This window comes from Oreochromis aureus, linkage group 14 (genome assembly GCF_013358895.1).
Source record: "Oreochromis aureus strain Israel breed Guangdong linkage group 14, ZZ_aureus, whole genome shotgun sequence".
Classification (NCBI taxonomy): Eukaryota; Metazoa; Chordata; class Actinopteri; order Cichliformes; family Cichlidae; genus Oreochromis; species Oreochromis aureus.
The window spans coordinates 28,593,074-28,609,597 of NC_052955.1; the positions used below are offsets into that span (position 1 = coordinate 28,593,074).

The window sequence follows — 16,524 nt, forward strand, 5'->3', positions numbered from 1 at the left end:
AAATCCTTGAGTTCCAGCCCTGTTTGAGAAAAGATCAAATGCTCAGAGCGACAGCTGTGGAGCTGCAGGCTCTTCCCATTCAGCCACTAGATGGAAACAATAGCCTGCTCTGCACAATTGCCACTGCATTCATTTATTGCCTGTTATGCCTGATTCTGTGCACCGCTTTGTCTCGTCTCATCATGCCCGTGAAATCATCCTGTTTATGTATTCTGGGTATGCATGGGTCTTGTGTTTTTAGATCCTTCAACTGGTCTGCATACAAGCACCTGCCTCTTCTGAAGTATCTTTTAGCAAGGCAGCAAAAAAAGGGGGAAAAACAGCTGCAGAACTGCTTTGCTTTTATAGAAACTGGCCCGCAGAGCTTAATAAAGTTTCACATTATATTGCATGAACACATTAGCAGAAATGGTGACAGAGTAATTTGTGAGTCAGCAACAGTGAAACGCCACTGGGACTATCACTTTACCATAGGAGCGGGTTATTTTCTACAACTCTGCTGGAGAAAAATAAACTCTAAGGAGCAGTAGTAGCAGGTTCCTTATTAGGGATCCAGAGGGGGAACGTTCCTGCCTCACATATGTCATTTTTATGGAGTCCTCAAAATTACTTATTAACATATAACCACCATTCCAGCTCCCTTTGTTTTCATATCTGACTGTATGCTCTGCATTTTATATGACTTCACGTCCTCATTGGAATACTAGTTTGTAACTAATATTTAATACTAACAAACTGCTTAAAAGTATCTGCTGTAAACATGATACTTTTAGAAAAGACATGTGTAACATGTGCTAACAGACCTTAGCTTTTACCAAATCCTGAAGCTGCCTTTGTCTAAGCCTGGCACTAGACGTGGGCGGATCTATCCAAATAACACTAGTATCGATACCATCTGATCCTCACTATGTAGGCCAATGAATTTTGTTGAGTTTGGGAGTGAAAAAAATACCCCAAACATGCGCTATGAAAAATGTATGAACTTTTTTGTGTTGGCTGTCGGTTTCTTATTTACAAGCAGATTAAATTTCAGGGTCTCCAAAAAAGTGTCAAAATACATAAAAAGCTAAAAGGTGTGATTTGGTGGTTATTAAAATATGGTCAGAATTTTCAAATTGATCTCATACGTCATGACGCACTGCTCTTCATATTCATATTCTTCATATATCCTGCATAAGCTGCCTTTTGAAGTTAAAAGTATCGATACTGGTATCGGAAATATTGGCCCTGTATTAATTTGGTATCGATCAATACCAACATTTGCAGAATGGCACAGAACTATCTGGCATCCCTTTTGCTCTGTGTTAAATGGTGCATTTAATTAATCTACAAGCCTGGCAACACAGCAGCACTTCTAGTCCCAGGTAAGGGGGCCTCTGCAGGTTTACTTGGCATTTTACTAAGGAATAACCGAGTGCATGAATACCTTTTATGTATTTTCACACAGCAAACATGTAGAATATCCTCCTACAAAAAAATTAAAAAAAAATAAAGAAATCCATGGTATCCTCATTACTTACTGAAATTAGAAAGTCGCTGTTGATATGCAGAGATGAATCCCTGCATGTAAGTTTTTATTATTATAGCTGTTCCTGAGTGAGATTTTTTGCCTTTTTAACCTACGTCGTGTTTAATGTGAAAAGCTGCAAAATAAGTGCAGCAGCTTTTCTGTCACATCGATCATTTTTTGTTTTACTCGAGTGTGCAAACGACTATATTCGTCGTGGCATTGCAGCTTCCCCCCTCCCTCCAGGCAAAGCGCCCGAAAGGGTAGGCATACTATTCAGGGCAGAAATGTCAGAGGTATTTGACCATCCTCCAGCATCTGTCTGATAATTTTCCTTGTGTAGTGCTCGGGCTGAAATGTGAGCGTCACGGAGCGCCCACCCTCCTCCTCCTCCTCCTCTTCTCCGTCTCTCCCTCAGTGAAGTCCCACTGAGCGGCTTTCAAACTTCAGTGTCGAGCCTGAAAGCGGAGGAGGAAGAGCCGGAGCCGACAAACAGCCTCACAGCAGCTCAAACAGCCGCTGTGATCGCTGCCTCTCTTTTCCTCTTCGCTCGGTCCACTTTAAGGATTTACGCTCAGCTCCCCGGCGTTTGATTTTACGATTTTTGTTTTTGTTTTCGTTCCTCAATCGTGTATCGAAGTTTCCGACTGTCACGTTTTAGTCACGGACCTTTATCTCTGCAGACTGTGGGAGTAACCGCTTTAATTCAGGACTAAATAATAACAGCGAGCCGCTCCGAGTGCAGCTGGGGAGGTTTTCTAACGGAGAGCTGGCTGAATTTCGACCTGCCCTCGACATGGGGAAATAGCGGGGATCCTCTCTACCCGACCCCGTGTGTCTTCTGAAAGACAGAGACCCCTTTTTTTCCCCCTTTTTTTTTCTTTTTGGCCGAAACAATGAGTATGGACGGCTGTCCGCTGAAGGTGGTGATTTTTTTGTGGTGTCTGCTGGTGATTTCGGGCTCCAGCTTTGAGATTGGCTCCTACGACCTGGAGCGTGGCAGACCGGCCAAGTGCGAGCTCATCACGATCCCCATGTGCCAGGGGATCGGCTACAACCTGACCCGGATGCCCAACTTCATGGCCCACGACGACCAGAAGGAGGCTGCCATCAAACTGCAAGAGTTTGCCCCCCTGGTGCATTACGGCTGTCATGTGCACCTCCGCTTCTTCCTCTGCTCCCTCTTCGCCCCCATGTGCACGGACAAAGTGTCCACCTCCATCCCCGCATGCAGACCCATGTGCGAGCAGGCCAAGGAGAAGTGTGCCCCCGTCATGAAGAAGTTCAGCTACACCTGGCCGGAGTCGCTTAATTGCGAAAAGCTGCCCACCAGGAATGACCCCAACGCTCTGTGCATGGAGGCCCCGGAGAACGAAACCAGGACGGAGGGGAAGAAAGGGGAGGGCATGCTTCCAGTGCCCTCTCGCCCCAGGCAGCCGGGCACGGGCAACAACCGCTCTCCGGGCAGCGTGGGTTCTTGCGAGAACCCAGACAAGTTCCAGTTTGTGGAGAAGAGCCAGTCTTGCGCTCCACGCTGTTCCCCTGCTGTGGATGTCTTCTGGTCCAGGCAGGACAAAGACTTTGCTTTCATTTGGATGACCGTGTGGTCCATCCTGTGCTTCGTCTCCACCGCTTTCACCGTCCTGACGTTCCTCCTGGAGCCTCACCGCTTCCAGTACCCAGAGCGGCCCATTATCTTCCTGTCCATGTGTTACAACGTCTACTCTGTGGCCTTCATCATCCGCTCAGTGGCCGGGCCCGAGAACATCGCTTGCGACCGTGAGCACGGTGAGCTCTACATCATCCAGGAGGGGCTGGAGTCCACCGGCTGCACCATCGTCTTCCTCATCCTCTACTACTTTGGCATGGCCTCATCTATCTGGTGGGTCATCCTCACTCTCACCTGGTTCCTGGCTGCAGGGAAGAAGTGGGGCCACGAGGCTATTGAAGCTCACAGCAACTACTTCCACATGGCTGCTTGGGGCATCCCTGCTCTCAAAACTATCGTCATCCTCACTATGAGGAAGGTGGCTGGAGACGAGCTGACGGGGCTGTGCTACGTAGGAAGCATGGACTCGGGCGCCCTCACAGGCTTCGTCCTGATCCCTCTGTCATGTTACCTCATCATCGGCACGTCTTTTATTCTCACGGGCTTCGTGGCGCTCTTCCACATCCGGAAAGTGATGAAAACCGAGGGCACCAACACGGAGAAGCTGGAGAAGCTCATGGTGAAAATCGGCATCTACTCCATCCTCTACACCGTGCCGGCCACCTGCGTCATAGTCTGCTACTTCTACGAGAGGCTCAACATGGACTACTGGAAGCTGAGGGGTCTGCAGATGAAGTGCGGATCTTTTAACGGACCCGGCAGCGACTGCTCGCTCCAGACGTCCGTGCCCACAGTGGCCGTGTTCATGCTGAAGATCTTCATGTCGCTGGTGGTCGGTATCACCAGCGGGGTGTGGGTTTGGAGCTCCAAGACCCTGCAGACCTGGCAGGGCCTGTGCAGCAGGAAGCTGGCAGACAGGACTAGTAGTAGGAAACCCTGCAGCGGTGTCAGCTGCGGCAGCACACACTGCCACTACAAATCTCCTGCTGTGGTTCTGCACATGGCCAAGACTGACCTGCACTCAGACAACCCCACACACGTCTGAGATTGAGCACACACACACACACACACACACACACACACACACACACACACCTTTGCCCTGTGTAAGGAGCTGCTAAAAGACTTAATATGAAGATGAGGCATTGAATTGAACTGTCACTTACTTCTGTGCTGCTGCCAAGGGACACAAAGCTACACCATGAGAAACTATAAACAGTATTCAGTGCATAAAGGGAAAAATGTTCAGTATTGCTATCCATATGTTTCCTGTTCATAGTGTTCTGTGCAGTTGACATGCCGGTGTTGCCAAGAGAGGAAAAAAAGAGACTCGTAGGGGAGGTATGTTGGGAAATATTAGCGTATTCTCCTCCCTGAAAGTGGCATGATTACCTGTTTAAATCTGTATAAATGTGTTATTTATTGTAAATATATTTAATTTAAAGTTCACCTTGGCTCTTACAGGATTTGTTGTTTAGATACATTTATTAAAAAGGTCGTGGGAAATCAAGTGCCTTTTCTAAGACCTCTGGTTCTGGCCTTTTGAAGGATAATAAATTTGTGGAACTCATCCTCAACTTTCTTGCCTTCTTGTTGTTTTGATGACCGTTTAACAGTTTCAGCAGCATTTAATAAGTTTCGGTGGCCACAAATGATTGTTTGAATAGATTTCGTAGCTTTTCTTCTTCAGGGATTTTTTTTTTTTTTTTACAGCAGGACTGCTGCCGCGTGTGTTGTCTTCCAAAGCGCAGGCTACATCCCAGAGGCGTCCCCGACAATAATCCTCAAAGAGAATTGCTGATGAATAGAGTGACAAACCGTGGCAAGTATTAATGTTTGCATCATCAGAGGAATATATTTAATTAATGGCTGTTTTAATCCTTCCGCCGAATCGCTGTTGTTGCCCTCTCGCTGCTCTATTTGATCCCCGTGCAAACACTCGGCACTTTGATGTGAGAGGACAGACCTGAAGTGGATTTCAGCCTTATTGCATGGTTTCACTGACAGATTGAAGCTTAGCGCACGCAGCCAAAACTGTGGTTGCTCATCGAGTAGATGGATTATTAACTTAATATTCGAGTTTATATGCGGCTTGTGTCTCTTGGAGCCTGCGCTTCTGATATGAATTAAGGAATTCCGCTAAGCAGTGCATTTTGTTTGGCTAAAGCAGCAACGTGCCCTCAGAAACTGCCACGAGGTATAAACGATCACTGGCTGATTCAGAGAGAAGGTATGCATAGCATTATTTTTCATTGAACAAATACTCTAAGTTGGTCCTCTGCAGCTAACTTTTCAGTAATAAAGCTGATTTTAACTGTGCATGAGCGCTACCATCTCCTCACACGGTCCATAAAAAAGTGAAAATAAATAGCTTTTACATTACTGGACTTTAACAATTTAAGCGCCAATGTAAACTGCAGACACACACACACACACACACAGCAAGTTGTGTGGAAATTAGTGTTTGACAGCGGTGGAGTTTATTATGTCTGTGTGTAATTGTGTGCTGTGTCACCACAACCAGCAGCAGCAGCAGCTCGTGGGAGTGATAGTTTGGAAAAAGTGCGATGACCAGGAACATCAGCGGGATGTGAGCTGGGTGAAGCAGGCGTGCGCTCGCTGACCATCTCCGGACATTTAAAAGTTGTTTCGTTTTCATTTTTTTCTCCACCGCTTGCATTTCAGCTGAGTTATTAAGGATGTAATACAGCTTGTTCCACAGTTTTTAAATCAAAGACACATTGTGTCTCTGCAGTAAATTAACCACATTTCCACTTGGCGTGGTGGTGTTGTAGTGGATTTGTGCAACGCATGAGTTAACTTAAATTACTTATTCCTTCCTTCGTTGGAAGAAGATGTGGGTTAACTACCAATATCCTCCCCTCTTTTGTTTTCATTGCTCAGCCATTGTAGACGTTGTCCACGGTTTTGGCAGGCGAGCGCTGCGAGTCCTGGACTCTGACACTGTGTGGATCACATTTAACTATTAAAAAGAGCTGTTTTGCTTGGAGAGCAATCGCGGCCAGAGGCTCGGCTGGTGGTGTTTTTAGGCCACATGTTCCAGTTCACGAGCGACTGAACGGGGGCGCGTGCTTCCTCCCCGGTTTACACTCCAGTGACATGACCCGGAGAGGCCAAACACTTGCCGTGTGAGACACAAAGCAGCTTGTCCCACCTGCGCTGAGCTGCTCTGATTAGATAGGAGCTGCAGAGGGTTAAGCCCCTCTGAGCTTTTTTTAAATATATCTTTCCATGTAGTGCTGAATAAGAAGCCTCTTTTTTTTAAATAAAAAAGGGGGGTCAGCAACAGCGACAGGATGTCTTTGCTGTGTTTCTTTTCCACAAGTATGAAGTCTATCGCTGCATTTCCAGGTCACTGAGAGCTATTTTTAGCCTCTTTTCTTTCACAGAGGAAAGGAATCACACAGCACAGCGCTTCAGATAGAGGCACGAACGAAAGAAAGGTTCATTCCAAAAACAGAGTTTGTTTGAGCTGTGGTTCTTTTGGCGCCAGATATGTGGCTGCCGGGAACACCTTGCCTTCACACACACACATGCAAATGCGCACACGCACACACCTGAGGTCTGCAGGGCTGGAGGAGCGCCAGCCAATCAGCAGCAGGCTTGTTTTGAAGAAGACCCCACCCCATCTCCAGTAATGTCCAATTTCAGGAGTAAGTAAGCCCGGTCTCGCTCGAAAGATTTAGTTTGGCTGAGGCTCGGCGCTGTTTTTCTTCTCCTCTGGCTCAGGAGGTTAAATAGTGTCAGAGTCAGTCGCACTGAGCACCAAGTTTGTCTGGGCCAAGAGTGAGACTACTCCCAGAAAAGGCAACACTTTTCCCTTATAGGTTTCTCGGGGAAATTTCATTGTGTGCGCTGGGAGCTTTACAGAGTATTTATTGATTCTGTTTATCCGGGATTTGTACAATTTGTTTTCGACTAAAAGGCGTAAAAACACCTCAGCGGTTATCCCGCTTTAGCTGCTGACACTGTGTTTTTGTCTGCTGAGGAGAAATCCCTCCATCTGGTCATGGGTCTGATTAAAGGCGATCATTATGGCATCAGTACGCCTCCCTCATAGACTTAAAACCCCTGCCCAACCCTGAGGGTAAAAAGAGAAAATAAAGCATCCTTCATTACCCTGCCCTCCCTCCCTTCTACAGCCCCTCACCCCCCTTGAGCACTATCCCTTTCCTGTGCTGTTTTGATGTGTAAATGAGCGCATTGAAAACCTGCAGGCCCCCAAAGAGATGCTTTCCATGAAAATGCGGCAGTCAGAGAGCACCAAAGTTCACACAGCTCACCAGTCCTCGCAACCGGACTCCAATCAGACGCCCAGTACACGCACAAAAACCACATAACGCGGCCGCGCGCGCATGCTGATATCACGGCCTGCGCGGCGACCTCTGAGGCGAGTTTGATGGTGACTTTTTGTCTAAAATGAGGATTTCAGTGTCAAGTAGCAGAGGAAGAGACAGAAAGCAGGCAGACTGAGAGATGAAAAGCCGTTTTGCAGAGGGTTTCTCATTGTTTAAGAACCTCAAATGTAGCACAGAGGGAATGCTTAAAGGTGTTTTCACCATTCAGAATTACTGTGTCATACATAGATCTGTTGGAGGTTTGTATACAGGTACTGAAAGTCCATCGCCAGTTACCTCTCTGTGCTGTTTGAGAGAGATTTTTAAGGATAAAGTCCAGCTGTTGCTCGTCCAAGTTCACATCAATATTTTCAGTGCTGCTGTCTGGAAAAAAAAAGCTCCATCTGCCGCACTTCAATAAAGGAAAGAAAGTCTATTTGTATTTAAAATATTATCAATTACCTAGAAGGTTTGGTCAGTTTTAACAAGTCAGATATTAAATATCCATATCACACTGACCTGATATTTATTACTCTGTGGATCGCAGTCTCAGCTGTAACTGTGCGTGATGTGAGCTCAAGGACACGTACCTTCAGTCTTCATCCTTTCATCTTCATCTAACGAGGGTAGAGACACGAACAGGAGGAAGTGTTCCTTTGAATTAAAATCAGAATGAACTATGAATTAAACATCGTCCAAAAGGGACTCAAATCAACATTTAAAACTTCAATGAAGAGCACGCAGGCACAGCAATAAGAGCGGCGGTGTCTGCTCTTCTTCTGCAGCATGGCTTACAAGCCGGTGCACACATTTGTGATGTTATTGAGATGGCAAAATTAAAGAAAGAAGCAAAAGTTTTGTTTCGGGGCCTTAACAAGGAGTGTATACTCGCTCCCAGATATAAGAGGAGTTAAATATAGGAGCAGTGAGTGAGGAAAGCTCACGGCAAGGAAAAAAGTAAAAATGGGTGACTATTGTTGTATTGAAATCATAACTAATAATGCTCTTACATCACTCTTTAGCGTCATCCACTGACACTAAAGGCCACAAGCAACAGGAAGTGATTGCACCTTTCAGACACCTGGAAACCAATGAACAGCCACAACCTATGGGAGAGAACTCTTCTACAGCCAATCACAGTCCATCTGGGAGCGACTGCAATCACTCAGATAATTACAGTATATCTAAATTATAAATTCAGAGAGATTGCCAACACACTGCAATCAGTTTGAGTCGGTCTGTGCAATGGCAGCTCATCTCTTTGCAATAGGAAACTCGGTTCAACTGGTTGCCAACTGGTTGTTTTCTGTTTTACTCCCATAGGAAAGCAAGGTTACCAAGACTGCTGTTTAAGCTCATTCGTGCATCAACTACGCTGTTATTTGTGGAGGAATTTCTGAATTTCTGTTGCAAGTCTGCAAGTTTCTGGTTGGACACTGAAGTAGTTAATGTGAATTTCTGCTTAATGGGATTATCTATGTATGTAGACATCAGATTTTCAATTCTGAATGATGTATTAAGAGTAAAACTGCTGTATTATCACAAACAGATTGCATGCTATTATCAACTTGACCCCATTCAAACACAAACTGATCGCAGACTCCATCTTTTATCATCTTCCTGATGCATCCAAGTTACTTTGAGGAGGACAACTGAGTGATCACAGACCTGGTCCCTGTCTTTGAAGCAATCATTTCAAATGCAACGAGACTACAAGTCCATTGTTTCCCTAGTGCTTAATATCCAATCTGCCCACATTGGATCTTTGGGTTCTCGAGTTGTTCCAATTTCAGGGATGAAAAAATGACTATGTTTTGTAAAATCCACTCTTTGTCCTTTGTGACATACAAAGTTATAGAATTAGTGACACAGAGCTACAATCATTATTCTCAAACGGGCGAGTTGCTGTTCTGAAAGGGTGTATTTTAACTCACCCTATGATCTTTTACTAGAGTGAACCAGTGCGTGATCTCCTGGTTTATAAAACTGCCAGTTTTGCCACAGGTCTCTAGAGCGCGACCTTTATCTGAAATATTCAAGACACCAAAGACAAAAGATGGTTTGAGCCAGTGGCATTACCCAGAGGATATGGTTCTAATTGTAAAGTTACTCTGGGACAAATTAAGTTAAAGATGTGAAAAGTGCATGAAAACAGCGCTGTAGGTCAGAACAAATAAAAACATAAGAGGTACGGATCGGAGTAGAAGCACTTTACAGGAAGTGAAAGTTTGAAGGAAAAGTTTCCAGCTTTTTGCTGCATCTTTTTTTAAATATATATTTTTTTGTTTTTTCACGTCCTTTGATCAATAAGCAGAAGACAGAGAAGTAAAGCTTTCTCATCCCTCTGTACTCGTTCCTGTGCTCCGTCTGCCTGTGGCTGAAGGAGAGATGAATCAGTGAACAGAGGGAGGTTCCACCGCTCGCTCTCGCTCTCTGAAGCCAACAGCATTGCTGTGATCACTGTTAATCTCCTTTGCCACTCTGCTGCCATCTCCTCAAATACATTCATCTCATTTCCAATAGCGTTCGCAGCCTCTTCTTCCTTTCTAATTAGGCACCGTCAAGATTTCAGAAGTCACCCTTTGGTGTTCTGCAGTAAGCGAGATGGCTCTTTGAGCGAGGGGGTCAGCCATGGCAAGTATTTGTTTGAGGGTTAAATCACAGCAGGCCTTTCATCATGTTGTTATGTTGCACGATCAGAGGCTTGGGATTATGTAGGTCAGACGTTGGAGAGTGAGAGCACCCCTTTTGTAGCTGCCATTTTTATTCAGTTGCTAGGCAGCACCCGCTCTAATCTCTTGTACCAAAGAGTCTCTCCCCAGAGAAAAAGAGAGGGAGCAGGAGTTACAAAGGACGGGAAAAAATGTGAAAAAAGCATCAACAAAGAACACAAACCCATGCAAGGACTGCTTTTAGAAACACTCTAAAGGGAGGGAGTGGAAATGGACAGGATGTGGGAGTCTAAGCTCGGCCCTGAAACCTGCTATGGCCCTCCTGAACATCTTTAAACCCCTGTGGACTGTTTGTGCCATTGACTCGCTAACTAAAGGATCAACAACAGCGGGCTACATTCAGCATTTGAATCCGTGGCACTCTTGCTTAACGCCGGGAAGCGAAAACTTAACAGCCTTCAGTTCTCAAGTCTAGCTTTTCAAAACAAGTGGAACAGCTCCAGTGGGTCAGTCAAAGCAGGACAGTTGATGAAAGTCACAATGTTGACACAGATTTTCTGTCAGCGAGTGCCAAAATGGATCAGAACCGCTCAGATGTGGAGCTCGGTCGTCTGGCAAAGTGTGTCTGCTGTCGCGCTGCTGCTGCTGCTGCTGCTGCTGCACCCCCATCCTAAATGTGCTCATGTCACGCTCCGCCATCAAAGGCTCACCCCTCGGCTCTGTGTTCTGAGAAAAGGAGGCACACCACCCCCCACCCCCACCCACTGATCCTCCCCTCCCACCCCAGCCCCGGGCTCAGTAAGGATCTGCTATTCTCCGTTGCATTTCACACGCTTTGATTTGGAGTTTTGAAGTTTGTTCTTGTCTGCCTTTTTTCCTCTCTATTTTTTTTTTTTGACTTAGTTCTGTTTCATATTGACTGTTTTGATTCATGAAGTTTTCAGATGATGAATGCTCTGAAAAACTGGCACTGCAGCACTGATGGCTCTAATGCTGTCTGTAATCACATACGCCTGCTCTCAGTCAGTGAGCCTTTGCAATGACAAAGAAGGCCAATAAACTGTATGCAAGACAATGAGTTAGTCTGATCTCAAACATTTACATCCTTGCAGGGAGTGAGATGAGAGGACTGATAGGCTACCTCTACAGATTTAGCATAAAGTCTGAAAAGTTACTTATTTGCAAAGTTGCAAGTCTGCTGTTTTTGTTGAATATTTTCTACATTTTCATTCTACAGTGTATTGACTCTCTTGGCAGAACTGAGATGAGCACTAGTACCATCGTCATATCTGTATTCAAACAATAAGCTGTTAGCTAGTAGCTTAGCAAAAGTCCTTGAGGCGCCCCTCATTTCTCTAGATTTTGCCAGGAAAATGGGAAATGGGTCCAGAGATTTATTCAAATGTGCAAATACACAAAGAAATACAATATGTATAAATATGTTCATCATAATCTTAACTAAGTGCAAGTTCTTGTAATTTCTTTAAATATTACAAGAATGCATTGTCATGCTTAAAAATAAAGCTGCTACCAATCAGACACTTTCCAGGTGGTTTTCTGAGTTCATCGATTTTGACGAGATCCCCAAAACAACTGGCTGAAATGCAGCTCAAACCATCAGAAGCCTCCACTGTGTTTTATAAATGGCTACAGACACTCACTGTTGTACTTGACCTCCTCCATACATAGTGACAACAAACTGAACTCAAATTTTAAGTTTGGATTAATCGCTCCATCAGACCTGTTGTCACTGATTTTCAGTCCAGTTCATGTGTAATTTGGTATGCATCAGTCTTTTCTCCATGTTTCCCTTCCTCAAGAATAACTTCTTGACAGCCAACTTTCCACTGAGACCATTTCTGATGAGGCTTCAGTGAATCAACTGAAGGGCCAGATGCATCTCTCAGGTTCTGTGTCAGGTCTTTTCTGGATTTTTTTCTATTTCCTTAAGACATGACTTCCAGATACTGTATATCTGGTGTAAATAGTTTTTCAGGCCTGCCCCTTCTTCTTCTTTTGTCCTCCATTTGTTCAGTTTCATCATTTTTTTAAGGATAGGACAAGTTTTCCACTAATAGCTCAAGGGGGAATCCCCTTATTGGCATCATCTGCCTGTTAAACTGTGTTATCTATGGCATCTTTCATACATTCAACAACAAAGAATCATGAGTATAGTAATACAATTTTAAATTAGCTAAGTTGTCTGTGATCTGTTGACTCAACACTGCTTCATAGCTCAAATTAGGTTCCTTTTTATATTGACTCATGAATGACTGACTCATAGGTCAGCGTTAAGCAAACATAAAAATCGTCATCTGAAAATACTCAGGTAAAAGGAGTGGACTGAAAACTGGTGAGAAAGCATCCAGTGCCCAAAGAAAAAACCCTGAAAGACCTTCAGAAAGCCTGAAGAATTATTGATCAAGAGCATTTTAAAAAACTACAAGTCTGGCTGCTTAGAAGCAAAATATACAGAAATGAGGGGTGGCCCGAGAGTTTTGCACATCACTTTAGTTGGTAGCTAGACGGAAACAAGTGTGAGCAATAAGAAAATCTGCAAGCCAGCACCTCTAAATCTCTGTCATTAACGTGCTATTATACATTTTATTTCTATAAAATATCACAAGTCTGAAACTATTTCTCCATTAATCTTTTGCCAAGCTAAGCTAACTGTTAGCTATCTTTGTAATTAGCAAATATTTCACAAAATTACACACACAAAAAAATTGTAAGTCAATAGTTTATTGTTTTATTAGAGTAAAAGAAAGACTAGAGTAAGAGAAAGACTAGTCGCACTCTGTCTTTTTGCTAAACATGATGCTAAAGCTAGCAACCCGCAACCTAGCAAAGATTGGAAAGAAGGGAAAACAATGAGGTTTGACTTATCCAAACAAGATGCAGTTTCAAGAGAGGTTCTGTTCATCTATTTTTTACAAAAAGATTATATAAATTTGATGTAAAATCTTAATTAGCAATATTTTAAAAAAAATTTTGTCACCTGTTTCCAGTCTTTATGCTAAGCTAAGCTAACCAGCAGGTGAATGGAACAAGGCTCAGACTGACGCTACATAACAAATGTTGAATTATCACTTTAAAATTGGCTCGAGTAAGTGGAGCACATCAAACAGAGGGGTGATTTTACTCCACCAGACTTAATTGGCTAATTAAAGCGGCGCTGTGTGAATGGTGCCTGTTATTGTGGGTGTGTGTGGAAAGTTGAAGGGCATGGGGGGAGTCCTCAATATAACACCAATGGAAACAGTTTTCTAGCCTGGCTTCTGTTCTTTGTTTGCAAGAATGTGTGTGTTAATTAACTTGCGTGTTCGGCACATTATGCAAGTATCCGCTCAGGTTGCCCGGGATTATTTGTATTCTGTAAATAAAAGGAGAATTTATTGAATAGGACATTTTGGGGCAGGTCAAACACATTTATCCAAAAAAACAACTTTCCTATCATCAATTAAGCCCTTTTCTAGCCAGCACTGTTGACTCAGGCTGATCACTGTACATTAGCCAGTCTGCGGAGTAAAAGGAACCAGCTGGGGCCACACTCACTCCAACACTGGACCTTTTGTCAAGGTCTCAACCCCCTACAAGTAAAAGAAAAACCTTGTTGTATAAGACATTGTTCCTATTGTGGCGTGTTAAAGCTGTTATGCCAGGTCCAACACAGTGCTGAATAAACTGCGGTTTGTGTACATACTGTAACTGTAGGCTGTGGAAACGGAGTGAGGCAACGGTCTGTGATGATCTTGGCGGCTGGTGAGGATTTGGCATGCAGACCAAGGGCTACAGCAGCAGCACCACATGCGGCCTTTTCCCTCAGGATAATAACTGCCTGTGGAGGAGAGAGGGAGAAAACCTGCAAGGATCAGCCTTCCTGTTCACACCCCATCATCCATGAGCTGGCAGGATCCTTGTGTTGTTATGGTCATGAGACATTTCCTGTGTGTGTTTTGGGGTTGCATCTGGGCTTGTTTACAGCCTATGCTAGAGCCTCATTAAGTGGAACATGGTACTAGGCGGATGTGGCGGAGGGGGGCTCAAGTGCCTATTAGTGGGGCCAGTCTGTAGCCCCAAACCAGAACCCAACTGGGCCAGGTGCTTCAGCCGGGTTTCCAAAATACAGCCAAACATGGCGAAGGAAAGCTTACTCATTAGAAAAGTGTGCAATTAATTAAAGAACCCAGCACATGTATCATCCACGGAGGCCTCAGATGCAGAATTAAATAATGCTGGTGATATTCTGTGTTTCATTTCTTAACACATGCTTAACACACTCCACACCATCAGACTACTAATCCAAAATTCCTGATCATAATATTTAAGCTTTTGGGGATTTTTTAAAGAATAAATGATTTGTGTGTATTTGTTGAGCACTAATTCCAGCTGCGTATATTAATACATAACACCATATTTATCGTAATGAACTGGGAAACAAGCAACTCCTTGGTAGTGGGATTTTTTTGAAGTTCAAAAGTTCAAAGGAGGACCCGAAAATAAAGGTGCAAAGTGTGCACGACGCCAGGCTGCAAAAACAAAGAGTGAGACCTAATTTAAGAAAAAAGACTCACAGCAATCCAGCCCAGTTCAGTAAAAGGTCAACCAAAGCAGAAAAAACAGGTAGAAAAATCTGGAGTCAAGGCATCAGCTGAACCACGGGGGGACTGGCAATCTCAAAACAACAGCCAGGCAGAGCTTTAAACTGCCTATGTTACAGAAAAATGTGATTATAATGCATTACTTTTTACTGTGTTACAGCCAGCGCGAGTAAAGCTGTGTGTGGATAACTTAGGACAAACTTTTCTTTTGTTTCTTTAAATTACTTACAGATTATATTCAGGTTGCAGTTATATGATGATGACTTAGAGTGCAATTGCTTGAATTTAAGGAGCTGAACAAAACAATCTATTTTAATACAGTCCCATTTGCAGAGAGTCAAGTGAAAACTGGCTGCCCGAAGTCTGAAACCTATGGATCTCAATAACTAATGAGTTTTCTTCTTTGTGATGCTTTGCCAGGTCTTTCCTTCTGCTGTCTTCAAGTGCAATTCAGCTAAGTTATGTTGTGATAAATCTGATTGGGCAATTGCAGAATGTTCCTCCTTCTTTACCTAAAGCCTAAAACCCTCAGGTTTCTTCCTGAGTATCTTTTGGGTTAGTGTTTATCTGCACTTTGAAGCACAGTCCAATCAACTTTCCCTCATTTGGTGGAATCCGAGCTGGAAGTAAAGCTCCGTACACATCGCAGCTCATCATTTCTGTCTTCTGTCAAATCACTAATAAACACGAGTGACCCAGCACCACTGGAAGCTATGCATGTCCATACATCACACTGGCTCCAGTCTGTTTTACAGAGGACGTGTCATTCTCTTTAAGATATCCAAAGAATGCAGTTCCAGCGCCGGTCTGCTGTTTTAGATGTTTTTGCAAAGCCTAATCTGTTTTTTTCTGTTCTTGTAGCTGATGGCTGGTTTTTCTTGTTTTCCCTTTAAAACACCCTGCCACATAGTGAGCGCATTCTTCACTTGATTTTATGTGTTATATATCTGAAGAGGTCTTTGCTATGGAAAGGATCCCATGATCATCCACCACTCCTATCTTCAGTCAATATCCAGGCCTTTTTGTGTTGTTGTGTTTCTTTTTTCCATCCTTTTTGCAGCCCCAGGACTTCTCTTCTAAAAGAGCTTCTTCTACTACAAGTTGGGCTGAGAGAGTTTCCAAATTCAAATGTTACACTTCTAATCACATGCTGACATTTTGACTGCTTAACTAACTGATGAAAAGGCCACACTTGTACATATTTTAAGTCCAGTTATATTTAAGCCCCGGGTGTCAAACTTATTTTACATCAAGTGTCAGTGTAAAGATGTTTAACTACACATTTAATCCCGGAGATATCTTAATAAATAAGATGAAGAGGTACAATTACACCATCACATTTGAATTATTCTACATGATAAAAGTGTACAATTACAGAAAAGGTTCTGGTAGCTCACTGCCCGGACTGTTTCGTATTTCTAAAACTTGAACTTTTAACCAAAATTTCTATATTAGCCAATTACAAGCATGATTTTTTTTTTGTCATGTCATTTTTTTTAATATTATTTAACTACTTTGGTGTAGTATAAATGCCTGTGAGGGAGGTCTTTATCAGCAGGAAAAGCAGCTGTAAAACTTCAAAAAGTTCAAAACTTTATTCCTGCCTTCGTGTTATCCCAAAACTGTCCAGTGGTCCGGATTGGAGTCTTTTCTGGGCCGATTCTGGCCCCAGGGCCTTATGTTTGACACCTCTGCCCTGGACGGTGACTCAGTCTAAAAACTTGTGTGAGTGTATGATGTAAATGTACACACAGGCAGGTGATCCAGCTGGCGGGAA

The 16,524-nt window shown here is 43.7% G+C and overlaps 1 protein-coding gene and 2 long non-coding RNA genes across 3 annotated transcripts; all 3 read left to right on the top strand.

Moving 5' to 3' along the window:
• The first annotated feature begins 1,833 nt into the window (after positions 1-1,833).
• Positions 1,834-4,693, top strand: fzd9b (frizzled class receptor 9b). The gene has a single exon (XM_031752671.2). It carries the CDS (start codon positions 2,404-2,406, stop codon positions 4,159-4,161), a length of 1,758 nt encoding a protein of 585 aa, XP_031608531.1. The 5' UTR covers positions 1,834-2,403; the 3' UTR covers positions 4,162-4,693.
• Positions 4,694-4,949: 256 nt separating this feature from the next.
• LOC120443479 lies at positions 4,950-11,690 on the top strand. The gene is made up of 2 exons (XR_005615445.1): positions 4,950-5,346; positions 8,497-11,690. It is a non-coding gene; the product is annotated as an uncharacterized LOC120443479 (long non-coding RNA).
• An 855-nt stretch (positions 11,691-12,545) lies between these two features.
• LOC120443478 lies at positions 12,546-14,390 on the top strand. The gene is made up of 2 exons (XR_005615444.1): positions 12,546-13,058; positions 13,861-14,390. It is a non-coding gene; the product is annotated as an uncharacterized LOC120443478 (long non-coding RNA).
• Positions 14,391-16,524: the final 2,134 nt, after the last annotated feature.